The 21,947-nt window shown below is 45.7% G+C and overlaps 1 protein-coding gene across 2 annotated transcripts in view; it reads left to right on the top strand.

Moving 5' to 3' along the window:
* AXIN1 (axin 1) overlaps positions 1-21,947 on the top strand; it is a 71,694-nt gene that overhangs the window by 23,518 nt on the left and 26,229 nt on the right. For both annotated transcript variants that reach the window (XM_051780403.1, XM_051780413.1), the window contains exon 3: positions 16,836-16,976. In XM_051780403.1, the coding sequence (XP_051636363.1) occupies positions 16,836-16,976 (141 nt within the window). The remainder of the gene's footprint in view (positions 1-16,835; positions 16,977-21,947) is intronic.

Genomic DNA, 21,947 nt, shown 5'->3' on the forward strand with positions numbered 1-21,947 from the left:
GCTGGGCTTAGGAGACCCAGAGGTGATGTGGGAAGAGCTCTGCTGCTGATCCTAGGAGAGCTGCAGGCAGCCCCAAGGTTCCTTTGGGCAATCCCTGAGACAGAGGGATGAAAAGCAACCTCTTGCCTTAGCACAGCAGCTCAGAGGGGGCTGCTCTTAGCAGTTGGCTGGCAGTGGTCCTCCACGAGCCACATCCAAGCTGGGGGGAATCAGTATGCATAGCAGTTACTCCCTTTCCTTGGCACATTGTTTTTTAAGGACTCTAGGGTAGAGGGGATTAGACCAAGTTCTTAGGGGAGGAGAATAGCCAGCAGGGGATGGCTGGTCATTTTTGTTCCTTTTGTGGCACAAACAATCTCTCCCTTACTACTCATAGGGGCTCATGAGCCTTTGTGATGTTTATTTGGCTGAAAGATTTGGAGACCTCTGGTCTAGATAGCTCTCCAACTGAGAAGGGGAATTTAGGCACTTGTGATAGTGTGGCCAAAGAAATTACAATAAATATTTGGGAGATTTTAGTGTTTGGCATTCGTCAAGAATGGTTTAGCAGAATGAAATCTTTAGTGGAAAGGATGGAAGTCCAGCTGAAATGACAAAGATGTGCCTGGGTTGGCGTTGGCACGTCTTCCACACTTCAGGGATTAGAAGGAATTGTGTAATAGCAACATAATGATCTGCAGAATTGGCTCATTTAAACTTCAGCTGCTTTTGTTTAGGAGATGGACTTAAAATCTGAAACTGGGTCAAAATCTTTACTTGCTCTAGAACTAACAGTTCCACACGTTTCAGACTTCTGTTTGAAGAGCCCTGTCTCTTACCACTGTTCAGTCATCCCTCCTGGCCTGCATTTCAGCCAGGCAGGTGACCTTGGACTGCTAGTTCTTGTCACTTGGGAAAGTGGTGTTGATCAGGATCAGAAGGGATTTTCTAGTGATCCCCAGCACATCCTCTCCTGCTGATTGAATCATGGCCCTTGGTGTCCTCTTTAGGACTGATAGAAATGTCTCCTCTCTAAGACTTGCAGGCACCGTTCTGGGGGTGTATTCACCAGTAGGGATTCTTACTACATTTTCACTGGAGGTCAGTGTCAGAGTTTTATCACTTTGTGAACTTGCCCTAAACTACCAGGGGGACAGAAGGCTTCCTCAGCAACGGTGTTCTCCCCAGAAATGAAGTCCAAGTCTTTCTGAGCAGTGTCCTGAGAACTGTTGTGTCCCTGTATCTCTTCTGTTTGCAGCAGAAAATAAAATCCCCAACTCCTTTTTTTTTTGGGTACAACTGCATTTGCAACATGAGGATTCTTCTTGCTGGTCCCAGGACAGCTTCTTGCAGACATTCATGGCCTCCTGATCTCCTGGGGTTGGCCCCAGTCAAGGAATTGTGCAGATACTTCTTTGTCTCAATCTGTTCTCTGACTTTTCCCAGATAATACACCCTCTGAGGTGGTGGGGACATTTGCAAGGTTAGTGTTGGGAAGTAGCTGGTTGGGAAAGCCCTCTTCCTTACTTCTGGAGAAAACAGCCTGATTAATTATTCTGATTGCTCACCTGGACTGAGGTAGACTTCCAGTGGTGAGGCTGAGGAGTTGTGAGGTTGAAGACTTGGAGGTCAGGCATTATGGCCCTTCAGCAGGCAAGGAACGAAGTGATCCTGCACGTAAAGTCACCAGCAGTGAAATTCCTAAATTCCTTTATTATTTGCTTAAAGCTGCAAACACATCTGCAGAATACATAGGCATCTGTTCTTATCTTGGGCGAGAAGAGGATGCCATTGAGCATTAGCAAGAGGATGCCATTGAGCATTAGCAACATGCACACACACAGCAGAGGAGTCTCCTCACTGCCTTACTCAGTGTGAGTTTTACATCACACTGTGGATGTACACATAGCCCAGAAAGATCACTCCCAGAATAAGAACCGCTGGCAAATACTGTTCTCTCTTCCCTGGATGTGACAAGGTACCAGCAGCAAAGCTTGGCAGCCAAGTCTCTCTGCTGTCACATCGTGTCACACAGGAGTCTCACCACTGCAGCTGCAGATGTGCAGGCTCAGGCATTGGTGTCACAAGCTCCTGCATGTTTTGATTAATTCATCCCCAGTTTTCACACCCGGGTTCAGGGACGGGTGCTTTCATCAACTCCGCGATCAAAATGTGTGCCAAGGATATTATGAGTCATGTTACAGACTCGCTCGGAGTTTTGGAGAGAGGGTTAACAGAGTGTTAAAATACTGCTCATTTACTCTATAGGCAGAGCTGGCAGAGGTGGCTGTAGTCATGGTTGCCCAACATTTCCCATTATATAAGACTTTGTTGTAGTTGCTCATATCCTTATCAGACTGTGTTGTTTGGTGTTCTTCCACGCTGAGATTCTGCCTAAGGCTGAATTATTTTGGCAAATTTTAGTAAAAACAGAGGGGGAGGAAATTACATTGTTTTGCTCATGTCAGAGTCTTACAATTTACTTTATGTTGATAACCTTCCAGTTTTCCCACTTTGAAGCAGGGATGTATCATTTGGCAAGTCGGTTGCTGGAGGTGGGAGGGATGTTGGCAGCTTGAACATACATTTTGCTGTCCGTGTGAGAATCCATCCAATATGATTGAATTATAAGCTTGTGACAACAGCACAGGCTCTATAGTGGATGGTTTAAAATTTTGGCAGTTATAGTATCTGAAAAGTGTATTTGTTCTGATGGTGCTCACGGCTAAGACTTCGGGGACTGGAAACTGCAATTCCTGTTGCTGCTGCTTCTGTCTGTGGAGTCTCCAGCACTCGTGGTTAGGTGAGCCAGCTCTCTCCTCTCATCCTCCAGAAAAGACATTCAGCAAAAAAAATGGGGTTTTGGGCAGTGACAGGGAAGGAGGTGAGGAGGGTGAGCTCCTCCAACGGTGACAGGTAGTGTTGGGAGCTAGCAAGAGATGGGGCTTGTGAGAGACTGGATTTTTGTCTCACTGGGTTGTTAGACTGTTGTGTTGAATCAAAGCTTTACAAGGCTGTACAGGGTTTGGAGACTGGAAAGGTGTTTTCCAATGCTTCCTGGAGTTTTCAGGTACCGTAGCTGAAAACTTCCTTAGTTCGGCCTTAGTTCAAGCCTGTTAGGCTGGAGGAAGTTACTTCTGACCCACATAGCTCAGCTAGTTCTGGTAACAGGGTAAAATTCCCTTTTGTACAAAAGAATGGCAGGTTGGAGAAGAAAACCCTTGTTTGCCTCTGAGGTGACCCTGACTGTGGTGACCCCACAATGCTGCTCCGAGAGAGGGGCTGGGGACTTTGCCCATGGAGACACAGAACAGTGTGATCTGATGCACGGTGCTATCATGTGGCATTTCATAACTTTCTCTACTCTTGTTGATGTATGAACACAGAGCCTTTTCCTCAGCCCTCTTGCTTGTTCAGTGCATGGGGTGGTTCATGCCAGAGGAGCCAACAGAGCAGGTAGGAAGGGAAGGGCACGGGGCCCCTTCATTACCCCTTACAACATTAAAAGGCCTTGCAGTGGAAGAGGCAGAAGGTGCAGACAGGAAAACAGAGGTGCTTCTGTGCTGGTTTCTGCTGAAGCCAAGCTGGGAGGCAGCTCTTCTCCCTGGGAGAGAGTCGTCCTCAGCTTTCTGTCTGCTACTTAAGACCCAGATCAGACTTGCTGATGTGCTGAGCATGCATCAAGGCAGAAGTCTTTAAAAAATGCTGAGTATTAGGCCCAGAGCATTTAAAATCGAGCACCCACGTTTTGAGAGTTCTGACAATTTCAGCATTGCAGTTGGCTTTTTGTGCATAAGAGGATAATGGGTTTTCCTTCCTCCAGAATAGCAACACAAATAAATACAAGATTCACTTGTGAAAGTTGTCATAGAGAAATTTCCAACAAAGGGAATAATGCTGCATTCAACATGAGATTTGGGTGATGGAAAACTATAAAGGAGGGGGGGTGAAATAAGGATATCAATCCATTTATCCTGTGCCCTGAACAGGTGAAGTTCTGCAGAGGAGTGCAGGGTCAGTAACAGATAGTGTGATACGTGAGCACTAGAGAGGTGACTAGAAGATAATTTTTTTTTCAAAACTGTAGATTGCTTTTCTGTGCTGTCTCAAGGAGGAAACATCTAAAGCACTGAGGCATTTTTGTAGTACCTACTTGGTCAGTGCAATCCTGTCTGTGTGGTGTGGCCCAAATGCACCCTGTAACAGATGGTGTGCTTGTGTCACACAGATGGGCTCTGGTGTTTCACAGCTCTCGTGCTCCAGGCCATACACAGAAAACAGCCTTTCCTTCATCCATGGGATTTCATTTCCAGTTGGGATGATTACAGGGTGTGGCAGTGGGTCAGACTAGCTCTAGTGCTCTGCTGTGCTATAGAAGAAGAAAATGGTAGCAGCAGCACATTGTGTCAACTGGAGGTGATTTCAGGCTCACCCACTGCCATCCAAAATGCAGAATAAAACCAGTTCTCCACTACTGAGGCTCCCAAAATATGGCTTTTGCAATGGGCCTGTTCTGTATTCAGTGTCAGAAAAGCTGTGAGCTGGAGCACTTGAGGTGCTTGTAAGATCTTCTCTCTGTGTAGGTTTGCCGCTGAGATCTATTGTTCAGAGCACTTAAGAGTCTCTCCTCACCTCCCCAATTTCACTAATTATCACAGTGTCTTTGGGGCCTCCCTCCCCTGTTGAATTTACTTGGGTGTCAGCAAGTACCTTGTGCTCAGAATTTCTGGAGTAAAGAGATATCAACAGAAACACCCAGAGTTTGGTCACCTAGCCTTCTGTCTTTAAGAAACTGAGGGGAAAAAAACTAAATACCAATCTTTTATCTGAACAGTGGATAATTTATTTAGAACAAAAAGCACATTGCTTGCATGTTCACTTTTTTTTCCTATGTGTGGAGCTGTCAACTGGGTTTAATTGTATAAAAATACATAGGGATTGAACAAGAGTTCAAACAGCTCCTTTATAGCACTTTAAATGGACATGGTGCTTCATATACGTGCCCTCAGTAATGCATACCAGATGAAAAGATACTGGGGAATTTGCGTAATAAAGGTGAAAGCCCATATATCTGCCTGTCCTAATGGATGAGAACCAAAACAGAAGAAGTCTATGAGGCAAAAATAACAGCTAAGTTCTTGAAGTCAAGTTTCAATTGCTGTGAAGTGCCCCAAGAAAAATCAAGCACAGGATTTGCCTGAGTGATGGTCAAACCTGGTAATGGTAATGACATATATAAGCCTCCCAAACACTGCCCTAATGTTCTCATGCCACAGTAAAAAGTGTTTCATCCTTCTGGTCTGGACTTCTGGGAGCTGGACCTTCTGGTATTGCCATGTCCCAGGAACAACCATGTGAGTTCCTGTGCAATTTTTCTGTGAGCTACTCTTATTTTTTTTCCCCCTTCCTTGCCTCCTTTAGCTGTTTTTCTCTCCATTTTTCTCTGCCTGTTTCAATGAGGTGAACTGGTTCTTGCCCTTTGGACTGTTTAGTGAGTGCCTCTGGAGATGTGTCATCCTCAGGAGCAGAAGATGCCCAGCATGGTCCTTCTAGTCACAGTCAAGGTGTTTGCAGTAAATAGGGATTGCTGACCCACCTGCCTTCAGAGGCTGGTCTCCATCTTTCTCACTGCTGAATTCTTTGCTCTTTGTTTGCCAGTCAGCCACCAAATTTAGATCCATTTGTAAAGGAACAGCCACAAGAAATGGGAAACTGAATCCACTGATTTCATTCATCCTTTTTAAATATGACTTTATGTGACCTCAATGCAGCGATTGATGGTTTGACTTCCAGGTCTGGCTGGAGATGCAAGGTTTGGTAAGCGTCCCAAAACTAGGATTGTGAAAGAATACTTCATTCTCACCATCTAAGGAAAAGTTACTTTAATCTTTATTTAAAAGGAGGGCTGTCTGTAGCAGCTTCACAAGGCTGACTTCCCTCTGTATGCCTATTTTCTGAGGACAGCAGCAAGTTACTTCCTTTTAGTCTGCTAAACTCCTAAAAGAGGAAGAAAATAAGTATCTCTAGAAAAGGAAAGATCGGGTGTCTGCCTCCCTTAGACACATTTTCTGCATTTTACATTCCTTCTGGTGGTTATTATTACAGTTCTTCTGAGGATTTGTCATTGCTGTCAACCTCTAATGGACCTTGTCAGGACAACACGACTCAGTCCACCCTCCTCTTGCCCCAACCCCTACGTTGTATTGGCCAGGTCGGCTTGAGCTGAGAAGGGAATGTCAGATTATGAGCTCCCAGTAGAGACCAGGAGACTGAATTAGGATTTGTACTTCTGCTGTGATGCTGACATCTCTTCAGAGCTGAGCAATAAATAATAGAGCAAGTTTAAAAGCTTTTTGCAGCTTGCCAGTATGATGTTGTTGATACAGCCTGCCGTTTGTTAACATGATCCAACAAGTATCCTTTAATGACCCCATTTGAGGAGCCTGTGAGACTCCAGAGGACTGCTAGAGAAGCTCTGTTTCATGGTGCTGTACTTCTGAGACCTACTTTTCTGCCATGGTTGCAGTCAGCTGATGCTTATGAACTCCTGCTCATTATAAAGTACTGATTGGAGACAGAAGTCTTCTGCAGAGGCACTTCTTTTCTGTCCCGATCTAATGGTCTCTTGACTTCAAACTTGAGTGTGTTCCCTAGATAGAAGTAAAGTTAAATAAGGCTTTGCAGGAATTTTTAATGCGAAGGTATGAAACGTCTTTGTGAAGGTCTTTTGCTCAACTGGGTTGTTTTTTCATGTGCTGCCAATATCTGATCCCACTTCTTGACCTTTAATATACACTGAGACAGAAGATTAGGATGTTTCTAATCAGCTGAATCTCCCCTCTGGGAGCACTATTAAATCCTGACTATCAGCTTTATCTCTGCCAGGTCTTGCCAGCCCTCCATGTTTCTGGTTTTGTTACCAGCTGAGGTCGGAGTTCATTCACCTCAAAGGTTCTTGTTCAATGGGGGAAATTTCTTGGATCATTTCTGTAGGAATTAAGACACCTGTGAGGGTCTCTGCTTGGAGGCAGACCTCTTCTCTTCATGTACCTTGTGAGCCAGACCTTAATCAGTGAAATAAAGTCTTCTATTTTGTGCAGGATTACTGCTAATTCTGCCCACCTCATCATTAGTTGGGCTTTCATCAAAGGTCTTCCTGAGCAAACCTGAGTCATTTTGAGGCGCTAAGTCAGGTGCCTCATAGGTGTTCAAAATATTACATCAACTGGTTTCTTCTGCCACCGAAATTTGTAATTTCATTAAAATACCAAGTTTGTTGGCAATAAGTTGGTAACGAGTATCGAGTTTCATACCATTGTTTCGAAGGGGATTTAAGCAAGACTAGCAAGTCTGTGGTCATGCAGCTCAGCTTATGTTACATGGCCCAGTGGTGCAGGCAAGTGGTTTCATGTCAAAGCTGCAAGTAGTTTTTGTAAAACACAGCCCCCCTGAGTTGCATATCTTCCCCTTTCAGGCATCAGCAACACCACTGTTGTGATTTAACTGTTAGGAAATTTATCCCTGAAAGCAATGCAGGAGTGGGTTGAGGTGCTGGGTTGGTGCCCTTTGGTGACATAAGGAAGGGCTGATCCCCTATAGTCTTATTTAGCCCTTGGATTCCAGTGGCTCTCGTTCCCCAGTGTGACTCATGTACCTGTAGATGCCCCCACCCTGTCCCACGTTTTTGAACACTCCAGAGGCTCTGTAGGTATTTAGGAAGGAAAGGAATGATCTGGAGCCATTGGCCAAAGCTGGATGCTTTGTTTCCGCCCAAAAACTTACTCATTCTGCAGGCCCTGGTCTTAAGTTACTGAGCTTGCAGAGAAATCTGCTCGTAATTTCTTTCTTGTAAGCCCTTTCTTGTAGAGCAGAAATTTTGGCAAAGAAGAGGCAAGTCACTGGAGAATCCCCAGTTCTGCCTGGTTATACCAGGCCTCCTCAGATCTTTCCTTGGAACGAGCAGGCGAGAGGAAATACTTTCCATTTCAGAGAAGCGTGGACAAACAACGTTGCTTCAGACAGAGAAGAAAAGCGGCAGACGGGAGTTACAGCGCTGAATCCTGCTGGCCAAAAGCATGCTCTTGCCTTTATTCAGTCATTCCTGGAACACAGTGTTCTTATTGTATTCCTCCTCACCCCGCTCAGCGCCTCTCCTCGGGCTCAGGGCTCGGAGATGCCCCGACCACGGCGCTGGCAGGTTTGGGGGAGTTAAAAAAAGCATCAAACGCATCTCGGCAGCAGAGCCTCTCCCTCGCCTGACGTCAGGTAAACGTGTGTTCTGAAAACCTGGATCCCGTTAGAAACGTTCCTGCCGTCTGGAAAACAAAGTACTCGCTCGCCTGGTTTAGTCATTAAGTAAATTTGTGGTTTGGTTGAGACAAAAAATAATGAAGAAAAGCTGTTGAAATCCTGGGATTAATTTGATAGTTTGCAGGCAGTGGTGCTTTTGAGTGGAGCTGCTGCCTTCTTTAGGTTGTGAGCAGACCCAGGTACAAACCTGGGCTTCCCTCTCTCCCTGTGCCTCCGAGCCAGGCATTTGGAAGTAATTTGTTCCACGAAGGCCCTCTCGGTGTGGGCGAGGGGGTTGCTGCGGGCTGGGAGCCGTGTTGTGTGGGTGTCGGCACGGCCGGTCCGCGGCTGGAACGCCGGGACACGCTTTTGGCTGCGTGTGTCATCCCCCTGGGCTGCGGGCAGGGACCGATGGTCCCTCGCTCGGCGTGACATGGAAGGCTCTGAACTGTCGGGAGGGTGGCTGGTGTTACTCCATCTGTGACATGGAAGTTGGATATGACTCCTTCTGGGAAGAACCATTTCCTCTGGGCCTCCTTTACACTTCCAGCTGTCCTACCTGCCTTCCCAGGGAAGGCAAACCATGGGGCAGAGAAGCCTGTGCAGAGACCCACATTTTGCAAAGTGTTTCCCCTCTCCATCAACCCAAATTTACTTGGGTCAGTCACCAAGGGCTGGGAGCTGGCACTGCTACATGCTGTCTGAAATGGCTACTCTGTGTGTTCATCCACTTAACCACACGCATATGCACACATATATATATATATAAAATCACTTCTATTAAACATAGATGTCATTTCAGTCTGAGAAGCCAATTAGCAGAGTGGAAAGCTCTTGCCAATCAGCCTCTTGCTGAATTTTCCGCAACTCTCAGTTTAAGAAGGGGAAGGAGACTGCGTTATCAGCCCTCTGTACCTGTGTCCACGCTGGCAATCCCAGTGCCCCAGGGAGAGCACATTTGGAGGGTCAGAGAGTCAGGGATGAGGACATGGATCCCACTCATTTCGAGGGTTAACATGTGTGGATGTTCAGCACATCCCTGCACAAGCTTGATTCTGTCTCTTCCAATAGAATATTAAAAATAGGTCTCCTATGGCCTATTGTCTGGCAGAGGCCAGGACATGGAGGCAAATGTGGCTTGTGGATGGGAGCAGGGTACCCTGGATATCCAAAATGCACACAGGCTGCTGGGTTTGCCCTGGTTTTGTTGCTTCTTAAGTCACTACAGCAGCTTTTGGATGGCTGATGGAGCCTGGCAGCGCCAGAGCAGTGAGGTTCTTGTTCAGTCACAGTGAATGAAGCCAAATATCCTGTGTATATTATAGAAAATGTCCCTATTTAATGTCAGCCTTTCATGATGGATAAGGATTAATATGAATCATGTCATCATTTAAAAAAACAAACAAAAACTACTATGTTATGGTATAAATTCAGTCTAATGAATTGAAATTAACGTAGGCTGATACCTGTTATTCTTAGATATGCAACAAAATGTTGTGCAACATTCATTTGACTTCGGGAAAATGATCCAAGTGTCCTGTTAATTGATGTGCAGACATTGTGTTGCCCACATTTTCTTTTTTATTTTAATTAATTTCTTGTGCTTTGAGCTATTAAATAAATGAGGGTTGTGGTCTTATTCTAGGGAAGACGTGCATTGTTTTTAGGAAGAACTTGACTTTATTGTTGGTCACAATCAGAGTTTTGCAGTTTTGATTTTAAACCTGTAACTAGTGGACAAAATCCAGTCTTACACTGGAGCTGGGAGTGAGCACGGCCTCGCCTTCCTTGGGAAGGAGGAGCCAGGAGGGCTGGTTTGGAGATGCACAGTGAGATCAAATCTTGAGGGACTTGTTCTGCAGTTTCCTTGGAACACAGTGGTTTCATCCTGTTGTCTGAAAGCCTTTCTTGAGAAGGGTAGGGTGGTGATAGGGCAATACAGCCACAATATTTAGCCTATCTAGTCTTTATTTGCCTCCTAAGGCAAACATTTTATTTCCTGTATTTCAACTTCCTTCCTAGATTTTCTCCCCCACCTTGCTGTATCCTGTGATCTAAATTACTGGTTGCAATTAAAGCGTCCTCTGTACCTTAGTCCTTCCTGAGAAGTCACATGTCCTTGGTAAATGCAAAGGAGTGAGAAACTGGAAACTCAGACTGGTAAATCTTGGATTTGGCTTTTGTAACTGTACTTTAATACTTCACAATAATTGCTGAAGCTCCCCATAAAATAATCTCTGCATAGTCCTAAAATGGAATTGAATGCCTTAGAAGAAAAGAGAAGAAGAGCCCTTATCTGTACTTTTAGTTACATTTTTATTTATTTCCCTTCTTCCTCTGGCGTGGGAGGATGAATATGCAGGGAAGAAGATACAGATTTGCAAAGGCAAGGAGTGCTAAAGAGCGTCGTTTTTTTCATCAGCTTTTAAAAGCCAGACTGTAATCATAAATTCCCTGATAGCTGGAGCATGCAGAAGTCGTCTTTAAGCCTACAAGTGACAGGCTGCTGTTGCTTTTCAAACTTCAGATTTCATTTTTTTGTAAGACACAACTTTGATCTGGTTCCTTTGTAATGCTCTGCAGAGCGCCGGGGCCGCTGCGCTCGCTGGCTGCAGGGCTGGAAGTGAACTTTCTTGGCAAGAGCCATCTGGAGACCTCAAAGAACAGATTAAGTTGTCCAGAATTGATGTGATCTTTGAAGAAGCTGCCCTTGCCTAGAACACATGTGATTAGCCTGACATTGGCAGTGATAAAGTTGAGATGCACAGCAGCGTCTGAGTACCCGGAGTAATTGGGAAGAGTTTTACGTGGAGCAACCTCAACGATCTGCAATCAAATTATCAGCTAAATCCCTAATTTTATCCTCTTGAGCAGATTTTGCATCTTTAGTGCAGGTTAAATCCAGTCAGGAGTAAAGATTTTCAGCTTTGCATCTTCTTAGGCTTTCTGTTCTTAGCTCCAAAACGTTCCCATGATGATGGATTGGGGAGCGCTGTGCATGCTTTTGGACATTTCTAACAAGTTTTATGCTCAGTATGGTGCAACTTTTGTGATGGTTGTTGGCACCATGGACTTTTCTGTTCAGGTGGTGGATTAATGTAATCTTGTAAGTCAGACTCTGTGGTGGATGCTGTTGTAATCCCTCGTTTAAAGGTGACCCTGCCTCTTGGACACTTGTCAGCTCGTGCTGTTTAGACATTCTGGAGAGGTTTGCTTTGGCTCATACATCATAAGCTTAACATGTGCAGCTTTTAATTTGATTGACTGGTTGTGATCATGAAATGTGGAATTGCGTGAAGGATGTGACAGTCACCTGCTTGTTGGTAGATGTAAGTTTGGGCAGGAAGAGAGCGCTGATCGTGTCTGGCCAGCTGGAGCCTCAGTGACCTGTCATTCTGGAAGGATTTTTTATTTCTTGGATGAAAGTATGTGACTTTTTAAATGGAAAAAAATTATTTTTTTTCACACTGAATAAGCGGGACATGTCAAAATAATGAGCTGGAAGGATGTCTCAGCATTAGACTGTGTCCTTCCAATCACGAAGGCAAAATAATCGGAGACACCAAATAAGATAGTGCTTAGTGCTGATTTCTTGGAAATAGCCATCTTCAGAAACACAGAACTGTAAAAGTTTGAACTATGTTGTCAGAAGTTGGTGTGAAAAAGCAGGGTGGGAGCACAGAGACTGAGTAACTGCATCCCTTTGAGTTGCAGCCCTGATCTGTGGTCTCTGGGTACCATCCCTCAGCCCAAACACCACCCATCAAAAGAGGAGGGAAGGAATTGTGTCCTGCAGTGCAGGAGGGAGGTCACTGCAGCTGCTTCACCTGCCATCTGCTGTGCTGAGATCTGGAGTTTCTGCAGAGCCCATTTTGGGGTGTCCTTCCCTGGGACTTGCCAACACCCCCAACTCCTGCAGCTTGGAGAGCTTGGAGCTTTCTGAGGCAACTCATGAAGTTGGGGTGATTATCAGCTGCCTCATGGCTCCAGATGTGTAGAAAATGGGATTTCTCCCATGTTAGAAACGAGCTGCTGACTGAAACACTGGTGACCAAAGGTTCAGGCAATGTCATGGGAGGAAGTCTTCTGGAAGAGCTGCTTAGGGAGAACATGATGGGGTTTGTGGTTGTCAGCTTATGAGTCTTCTATCTCTTGAGTCTTGACCTGGTGTCTAAAACAGGTGCTTCCTTGGTAGTGCAGGGGTTTGGAGGTGCCCCCCATGCCATTGGGGAGTTTGGAGATGCCCTTATCTCAGGATCATGCAGGTGGGGGACCCTCACAAGAGGAGGACTTCCAGCCTGCCTGGATTCTATCACAGCTTCAATTCTTTGGAGTAAAAGTTTTCTTCCAGAAAATGTCAGTGTCATAAAAATTCAGTGCTGGAGCTGGAGGAGACAGTAGCAATGAAAACTGATGGATTGATCAGCTTCCATGTTAAACTGGGAGCCGTTCCAGCCACACTGGAACTGCGAGCAGGCTTGGGAAGACCATGTCTCTCAGACCTGCCAACAGAGTGTTGTGCAACTTATTCCCTCCAGTGGAAATTTAAATTCTACAGAAATTAGTTGCCTAGAGGCCTTTGCATCTTCAGGGAAGTTTCCTTCTTGCCTTAGTGGGTTTCTTTCCCATGCCTGATGAAGAGCATCAGTGAAGGAGGTATGGAACTGGTGAGAACCGAAGGGAGTGCCGTGTGGATTTGGCTTTGCAGGCAGGATCAGTGAGATCTTCCTCCCACTGTGGATGCTGAGGGTGATGCAATTCTTCCCCAGAGCATGCCAGCCCTGTGGGGGTTTTTTGCATAGAGCAAATAGTAGCATGTGTGGCAAAAGTGGGGGACTTTGCATCTTTGATTTAAAATTGAAATAGCCATCAGGGGAAGTTGTGTGAGGGAGACTGTGGATCTCAGGCTGGAAGAAAAAAGGATGCCCTTAGGGATTCACAATGCAGTGGGAACTCCAGGTAGGGCAAGAGGACTGAAGAGCACCTCACCTCTCTTCTCACTCATGTTGAAGCTCCAAAATCTGACAGTGCTGATGTCCAAAGTGCTGCATGCTGGTCTTGGTTGAAGGAGTGGGAGATTTGGGAATGGGGTGCAGCCAAGACAACATGCAAAATAAGCCCAGAACAGGCAGAAGGAAGCCCTAAGAGATACCTGTTGGTTTTCTGCAGCAGTTTTGGCCCTTGTCAGCATTACCAGAATGTACAGTGATCAGTGGAGGGCTTTATGCAAAGAAAAGGCAGCTGGTCAGGCTGACTTACTCGGGTCGCTGTGATCTCTGTTATAATTGTTCCCTTATGTGATTATTTTGAGGGTTGAGCAACTGAGAGCTGCAGAAGAGACGTGCAGCTTTATTTCTGTGAGGTGTGAAATGTTCTGTGTTCATTTCAAAAACGTTCATTACTCTTTCTGTCTTAAAAAATAAAATAAAATTCCAGAAGTCTGCAGGAATTTTTGTGAAGTGTAACTTTAAATATTCACCTTTCCTTTTATCGCCCTTATCAGTGCATAGAGCTCGGTATGTGAGGCTTTTAGCTGACATTTCAAATCGCTCTGAGTGTGCCTGAATCCCTTTTAAAGCAGCCTCCCCTCCCAGATCAGAAGTGACCAGTTTTTTTTTTTCTGTTAGACTCCATGTTCCTTTAATGTTTTCCTCCTAATAGATGTTGAAAGCGTTCTTCAGAGGCACGGCACAAAACATTCAAATAGTGATACGAGCCAGCTGAAGAGAGTTGTCAGGGAGAGGGAACATTAGGAGAAGGATTGAATACAGATGGATTCCTCAAAAGTAATGTAACCTGTTATGATTGCTTTGAAATCCTATACCCTTTCCATCTCCTCATGCTTACCAAAAGTTTACATTTGCATTGATGTATTAGAGGCAGAGCTAAAATGGAAGTAATCCCTGTTGTATACACACTTAAGTGTGTAATTTTAGCTAAATAAAACAGTTATGACCAAACCTACATCGTCAGTGGGAAGCCCACAGCCCTGGATTGCTGCAGGAGAGCCAATCCATCCTGACTCTCCTGGAAGGGCCAGGGACCACCCAGCACCCATCTGCTTGCTCTCAGTTCCTTCAGCCAGCCCACTTCCACACCCAGCAACCTCTTCAGATGCTTTCTGCTGTTCTCTCTCTGTATCAGCAGATACAAAGCAGAAATGGATTGAGCTGTGCATTTTATTCTCTATACTGTAGTTCTTTCTTAATATACTGCTGCAATAATCCATACCTCTTCCAGAGAGTCCTGACGGAAGGTCCACTAGAAGAAGTTGGTGCTGTATTTTAATTGGGTTGTCCAAAAAGCATCCTTCTCTTTGCCCGCAGGGAAGGCCTGAGCTATCCATCATTCCTGCCTCAGTTTAAGAGACTGTCTCAGCCTCCATCATGCAGCTGTCATGTTGGATTTGACAGGAGGGTTGCACTGCACAGCGCTCCTTTAATGCTCAGAACTGACCGTTCTGCAGGGGGAGAAATGGTAAAGGGGCCTGGTTGGGTTTTCACTTATACCTTGCTTTTTAGGTTGAACTTGTTCAAATTATTTCCAGTATTTGCCCTAGAAAGCCGTTCTGAAATCTGATGGAATATAGTAATAAGTTTGCTCCAGTGCACATTGGCAGTGACAGGCAGAAAGTTTGTGTGCTGGAAGTTCTGTGGTGACTCACCATCCCAAGGCAGCTGTAAACCTTCATCCCCAACTGACTCTGTGTTGCACCCGAGCATGGACAAACCTCACAAGGCTCTCTTTTCCTCAAACAGCCATGAATGCTCTTTTTACCAGGCAGCTGTGCTGAGCTTCATCATCCAAGGAGAGACAGCTTGGAGTTTTGTTTGATTTGTGGCAAACAAAATACTAGTTTTCTCTTTGTGAGGATAGGAGAGTAATTTGTTTCTAACTGATCCCATAATGGACCTGAAACAATATGATTCTTCTTAGTGGCCAGTGAGCATCCATGACTCCTTGAATTATGGAGAATAGGTTGTGTGTCAGGAGAGAATAGGTTGTGTGTCAAGGAGCCGAAGGGCAGGCGAATAGGAGCTGAGTGAGCAGTGTGTTGGCTGAAGGCTGTAGCCCTGTCCAGTTCAGGTTTTGAAATACTTTGGTATTGCTTCCCTCTTGCTACACTGTGTGCCATATTATACATCCAGCTTTCCAAAAACCTCCACCTTAAATGGGTTCTCCACCAGTCCCAGTTCATGTAGTGGCTGTCCTGCGTTTATACTCCGTACAAAGAGGCACAGACTGCCAGCTTTTCCCTTTGATAGTGTCTTCCTCACCTCTGGGCCTTCCATCTGTGCCTTTCTCATGGCTTTCCTTGCCTTATCTAAATGTAAACTCATAAGGGCAGGGGCTGTTTTCTGTTGTCTGTAGGACTTTGACCACTGCAGTTCAGCCAGAACCGCTGTTCACGGCAGAGTGGGGAAGCACATGTTGCGTGATGTGCCCTCCATGGAGATGTTTACTCAGGGCCCATTGCAAACCACATCAACCAGGTGCCAGTTACTGAGTTACTAAATAAAAGATCATGCTGATGAGCTTTGTGATCTGAATTAAAACAGGACTCTGATTTTCAGAGCTTGGAAAACCCAGGAATTCATCAGCTCTTAAGATACCTTACAAATGCTGCTCTTCATGCAGAGGGGCAGGCAGGGAGAACAGGGGATTAAATGATGTTTGGTTGGTGTGAACATTTCAGCTTGTTCCTCCTTCTGGCAAATTGCAAAATGACTTGCAGTGAGAACAAGTTGCCTGCATGGCCTGTCAGTCCTGCAGGGTAGCAGAGCTGGCAGAGTTGGCAGCAATAGCTTTTCTGTGCCAGTGGCAGTCAGTGTGAAGGAGTTCTTGCCTGCTTGGTTCACAGGCTGCTTCACCATCAATGCAGGTCTCCTCCTGAGCCAGGAACTGAGCAAGGCAGCCTCTCTTCCTGACATTTTGCTGAAGAGGAGTCTGGCCTGAATGTGTGCTTGAATAACAAGGTTGTGTACAAACTAACCTCTGTAGATCCACGATCAGATTGTCCATTGGAAAAGTCAGTGTGATTACATGGTCCTTCCTGATGGAATTTGCAAGTATGTGGTGTACCTGAATGTGAGACTGGAGGTCAGCTTTAGGTGCTGTGTTGTGAGCAACAGCTTTTCCTTGCGTCACCTCCCTCCCTCGGCAAACGTGTTGGAGTAAAGAGGGATGTTAAAGTAAGCATGGAATGGGTGAGCTGTGCTACACATCCCTCCCTGTCTGAAGAGTCAAAGCCTATTCTGACTAAGAAAAATGCTGTCTTATTACCCAGGTATTGCTTTTAGATACTCATGTAATGACAATGCTAAGCAGCTAGCCCATGTACACTGTAAATCGTGATGGAAACTGGAGTTCTTTCATGCAGTCTTGTTGCCTCCCTTCTTTATCTCTACCAGTATCATCTTCATTACACTATGAATTCCCTTTTTCTTCCATTATGAGTCGAATTTTTCGTCGTTCTATCAGTGTAACTTAGTGTGAGCACAGCCTGTTCTGTAGCCCGTCGCCGGCGCTGGTTGTGCCTTTCTGATGTGACTCTGGTTTTTTTGCAGACATGGGTCGTGGAGAGAGCCTGTTAACCCTTACTATGTCAACACGGGCTACGCTTTGGCCCCGGCGACCAGTGCCAACGACAGCGAGCAGCAGAGCATGTCCAGCGACGCCGACACCATGTCGCTGACAGACAGCAGCGTGTGAGTACCTCCAGCCTGCTGGGACAGGGGCATGTTTGTGTCTTCAGCAGTGGTGCTGCTGTTGTGTTGGTCTGGGAGAGGCCTTGCCACAGCTGGGGTTCAGGGGACTGTGTGAACAGACCACGGTCGTGACCATTCTCACTTCTTCTTCAGCTGTTTTGAGGCTGCAACACAAAATGCTCGGAGTGAACTAAAATAAATGATGCTCGGTGGGAGTTTCTGCAATGTTTCTTGCCAGGTGCAAGAAGAATTGGCTTTGTAGTAAGTGATTTGAGTTACAGTGTCTTCTGAATGTCAGACAGAGCTTTCTAATTGCGTGGGTACTTCTCTTGAGGTTTTATGCTGCCAAACTCACAGAATCAGAGAATGGGTAAGGTTGGAAGAGACCACAATGGGTCAACCTCCCTGCTCAAGCAGGGTCATTCCAGAGCACATGGCACCAGATTGTGTCCAGACAGCTCTTGAATATCTCCAGTGAGGAGACTCCACACCCTCTCTGGACAATCTGTTCCAGTGCTTGGTCACCCACACGGTACAGAAGTTCTTCCTCATATTCAAGTGGAACTTCTGTGCATCGGTTTCTGCCCATTGCCTCTTGTCCTATTGCTCAGCACCACAGAGCAGAGCCTGGTCTACCCTCTGACACCTCCCTGCAGATACTGGCAGACATGGATGAGGTCCCCTCTCAGTGTCTCTTCTCAAGGCTGAGCAGCCCCAGCTCCCTCAGCTTTTCCTCACGAGAGAGATGCTCCAGTCCCTTCATCACCTTTGTTGCCCTCCACTGGACTGGCTCCAGGAGCTCCACATCTCCAGAGACCAGAACTGGACACAGATTGACTGGACTCCAAATGGAGTAACTCTGCTCAGTCTGCAATTGCTCTTCAGTAGGATTGGTGACTGACCAGTTCTAGTTTGTCTGGTGACCACTGTGCTTTAACACAACTTGTGCCAATAAGCCCCAGACAAATCTTTTCTGTTTTTTTCTCTTTCTGCCCCTCATGACAGCACTCTGTATCTCACCCACGAGACACCTGCCTTAAGGGTGGTCTGCAAAGGGAGAAAAAAGGGTTTTTGAGATTTCATTGCCACTGCATCTCTGTGATAGAAAAAAAAAAGGATTTGGGGGAAAATATTCGCTGTTTGGTCTGTTTTTTAGTAGTGCAAATGCAAAGTGTCTTTCTGTAGAGTAGAAACCCTTTGATTCTTCAGGTGAAAGATGACAGGTTTACAGAATTAGGAGAGGGTTTTATTAATGGCAGTGCTGTAAACACAGAGTCTTCCAAGAGGCTCATTTAGTGTCACTGTGAATGTCAGGAGCTGTCAGACCTTGTTGGAGAAACTTTCCAGCCTGTGCCATAGAATTTGTTAATGGGTGTTGCAACAGTTCCCCACCTGCCCTCAGTTCATACCGTGGGACGGTGGTGAGGGGGTTTCTGTGTCTGGGGTGGTGAGTCAGGAATGTCTGTTTTTTCTCTGGCTCCACGGAGGCTTGGGACCGTGTAGGAGCAGCTGTGAGTCCATTCTGCACCCTGACACCAGCCCCTCACTCCTTATCCATGTCATGCTGCAAATGGAGGAGGCAGACCTTGTCCAAAGGGGCCTGGGAAGAGGAGGATGCCCCCAGGACAGAACACTGTAGAGGGCCACTAATTAAAGGCTCCATTTGATACAAATCCAGCTGCTCTGCCACATCGTTCTGCAATTCTTCATATTCATCAATTTATATGGAGGAGTGCTCTGAAACTATCAGGGGTCTTGTAACTTCTTGCTATCAGGAGAGACAGATGTAAGAACTCTTCAAAATTAATTAGCTTTTAGCACTTCCTTTTCCACTTGTCCAGCAGGCTCATGGGGCTGCTCAGACGGTTATACCTGCGATAAGTTGTGATCATTTATGCCAGAGTTCTTCACTGTCCTAATTTTTATTTCAGTAGCCACAGTTTGTTTCTTTTACAGGCAGAATAATTTCTGATTGGCCATCCTATGCTCCTTTTTCCTTTAGGCATTTTATTCCTCCTATGCCCTCCATAGTCTGCTTCTAGGACTTTAATTACCATCACTACACGCGCTGCCTTCTGCTACTAATTAACCCAGTCTTAATGGTTCATTTTAAGTAACACCACAAGGGTAAACCTGTGATCTTTCTTTCGATGCATCTCAGACTGGATGCTTGCAGAATGATCCCCAAATTGGGATTCTGGATGTACAACCTTGACCTTTGGCTTACAAAGGCTCTGCCTGTTTTCAGAGCACTTGCTCTTCATTACGTGCTTTAAAACTCCAGCACCAGATTTTATTCGGTTCTTACATGGCATTGCTGAACCTATCTGCCTCCTGAGTTTCAAAGGAATTTTTGCAGAACTGCTCAAGGCAGCAAAAATGAAGAACAACCAGATGAAGTTAAAGAAGGGACTCCTGCTGCTTGACAAGACTTACATGTCTCCGTGCTTTGAATTTAGGCCTCCTCTGAGGAAAATGGCAATAAAAGCCTCGTTTGCTGATGAGTGAGGTTCTTCCCTCTGTGTGCTGTTTACATACAGCAGTCATGCTTAATAGTGAAGAAATCTAGCTTGTGCTCCAAGGCAGCACATGAGTGGGGTGTGATCCCAAGGCAAAGACCTGAGTGATGCTCTGCCTGTCTGGGCTCCTGAGCTGGGGCGAAGGGAGGCAGGCACAGACTTTTCGGGAGTACCCAGCCCACCAAAGGGGTTGTAAAGCTGTGATACCAGCTACAGACCTGAAAGACCAGCTTTCAACAGCATGTCTTTCTGGAAAATATTATTGGAATGGGTTGAATTTATATAATGAATGTGTTATCAGTCCCCGTCGGAGTACTTTGCTTTTTGAGTGGCTTAAAAAACATTGCTCTTAAACGCCTGCGTTCCGCTGATTATTTCTCAGTCTTCCTGTGTCATAGGAATTCCTCTGCCCTGGCAGGCAAAACAGCTCCAGTCCTCTCTGCTGAAACCTGTTTTTACAATCGGCAGGGCAGCTGTGTTGTTTTAGCTGGTCTGTGTGGAGGCAAGGTCTGGGGAGGACACGGCGAGAGGCTCCGGCGAGCTCTGGCCCGGCAGGTGGGGCCGAGCCGTTTACTGCTGCTGTTCAGTGGAGGGTCCTTGGGGCTCTACCTCCCCCTGGGCTGCTCAGAGCCTGCCCCAGCCTTGCAGAAGCATTTCCAGCACAGTCCTAAACTGCTCTTGCTGTCTCAGGTAACCCTGCATGGGGATAGCATCTTTCCCAAGTGGAGGAGGCAGCCTGTGGGTAGAAGGGGATGTCACAACAGAGATGCTTGAGGCAAATTAAGGTGACTGTAGGTAGGAAGGCAACAGGAAGCAGCTGAAATGCATTAAATTGCCATATGATGTTCCAATTCAGATGCAGAAATGCCTTAGATCCATATCTATCTTGATTTCTGCAAGACCTTACAGTGGTAAACAGGAGGTAATATCTCCTCTTTAGCCCTTTGTTGTGCTCCAGCTAAACAATACTCCTTCCTCTGGGTCTTATCATGTGTCCTGGCTTATCTTGGTTGGGAGACAGCTTTGGCTTCCCCCAGGGCACTTGGGAAGCCCTTAGTGCCTATGGGCTTGGCCAGAGGGATGCTCGTTCCCCACTTCCAGTCAAACCTGCTCCAGAGTGAGGATGGCCATTCCCCACAGCAAAGGGGTTTAGGACAGTAGTTATTCCTTCAAAAGCCTTGTAAATTAACTGTTATTCCTTGGATGACTGGCTTTTGGCCAAAGTGCCTGGTGATTTTCCCATGGGGCTGCTTTTATGTGAGAAAGGTCTCTCGCGTGACTGGAGGTGCTTTGGTAAGAGTAGTTGGTAGAAAATACCAGTTTCACTGTGGATTTGTTTCCTGTCTGTCCTGTGGCCAGTGGTCCAGAATTAAGCTGAGTTCTGCTGTATTTTAACAAGTTTAACAGCTTTTTAATTTAAAAGATCCCAAACGATGATTTCCAATGTTAGGTGTAATGGTTGGGTTTGGAGGGTGTCTACAGAGGAGCAAAGGCAGCTCTTCTTAGAAGAGTCCAGCTGCAGAGCCACAGCCAGACTTCCCTGCTCACCAGAGGCTCTTGCCAGATCAGTTTGGAGAGGGGAGGAAGCCTCCACATTTCCCCAACAGCAAACCAATTACATTATCATTAAATAGATGATAGAAATACTCTTCTTCCCCCCTTGCACTTCAGCACTGAGTTTTCTGGTGCTAAAGAAAATCACGTGGTGAAACAGGGAAAAACAGTTTGAGAAAGTTTTATTTTAAAAGTAGATGTACTCTAAAAAAGTTTTGATTTTTTATATATATATATATATATATATATATATATATATATTATTTCTCTCTATCTATTGAAAATATCTCAAAGCAAGCTACCTGACAAAAGGAAAACAAAAGTACGGTATTGGTTTTCCTTGCTTTCCCCCCATCTATTGAATACGGTTTTGTTGGGATAAAATTAAAGTGCTTATCTTTGAATTTGCTTCCTCTGGTTGAGTTGGCACAGTACATTGAACGAAGGAATGTTCCAAGTTCAGAGGTGGCATTGGGGAATCTAGTTAAAATGACATCAAAGGCAGCACAGCGGGGCTGAACATGTGTTTGAAGCCGGATAGATTAGAGGCCATTATCAGCCTTTCGCTACTGTGCTGGGAACAAAAGTCGCTCTTTCCGCTGGGACTGCTGCTGGGGAGAATTAAAAAAAAAAAGGGGAGAGAGAGAAAGAAAGAAAAATTGCACTTTCTAACATAATGCCGCTTTCCCCGCGAATGGCCGCACGGCTTTAGCGTGCGAGTTGTGTTCTGGCGCCCGGGTTTTGTGCAGTGGTTAAGCTGAAATGTTGTCTATTGATGCCGACCAGCGATGGCTAAAATAATCCCCCTGGCTTTTGTTTCTCCTCTAAAAACTGCCAGTTGTTTTGTTGCCATTAATCCAGAAAAAGCCCCTTCGCGATGCGGTGAAACTCTGTAACT

The sequence above is a fragment of the Manacus candei genome, unplaced genomic scaffold (assembly GCF_025592945.1).
Source record: "Manacus candei isolate 608988 ecotype Guabito, Panama unplaced genomic scaffold, ASM2559294v1 h1tg000002l, whole genome shotgun sequence".
NCBI lineage: Eukaryota > Metazoa > Chordata > Aves > Passeriformes > Pipridae > Manacus > Manacus candei.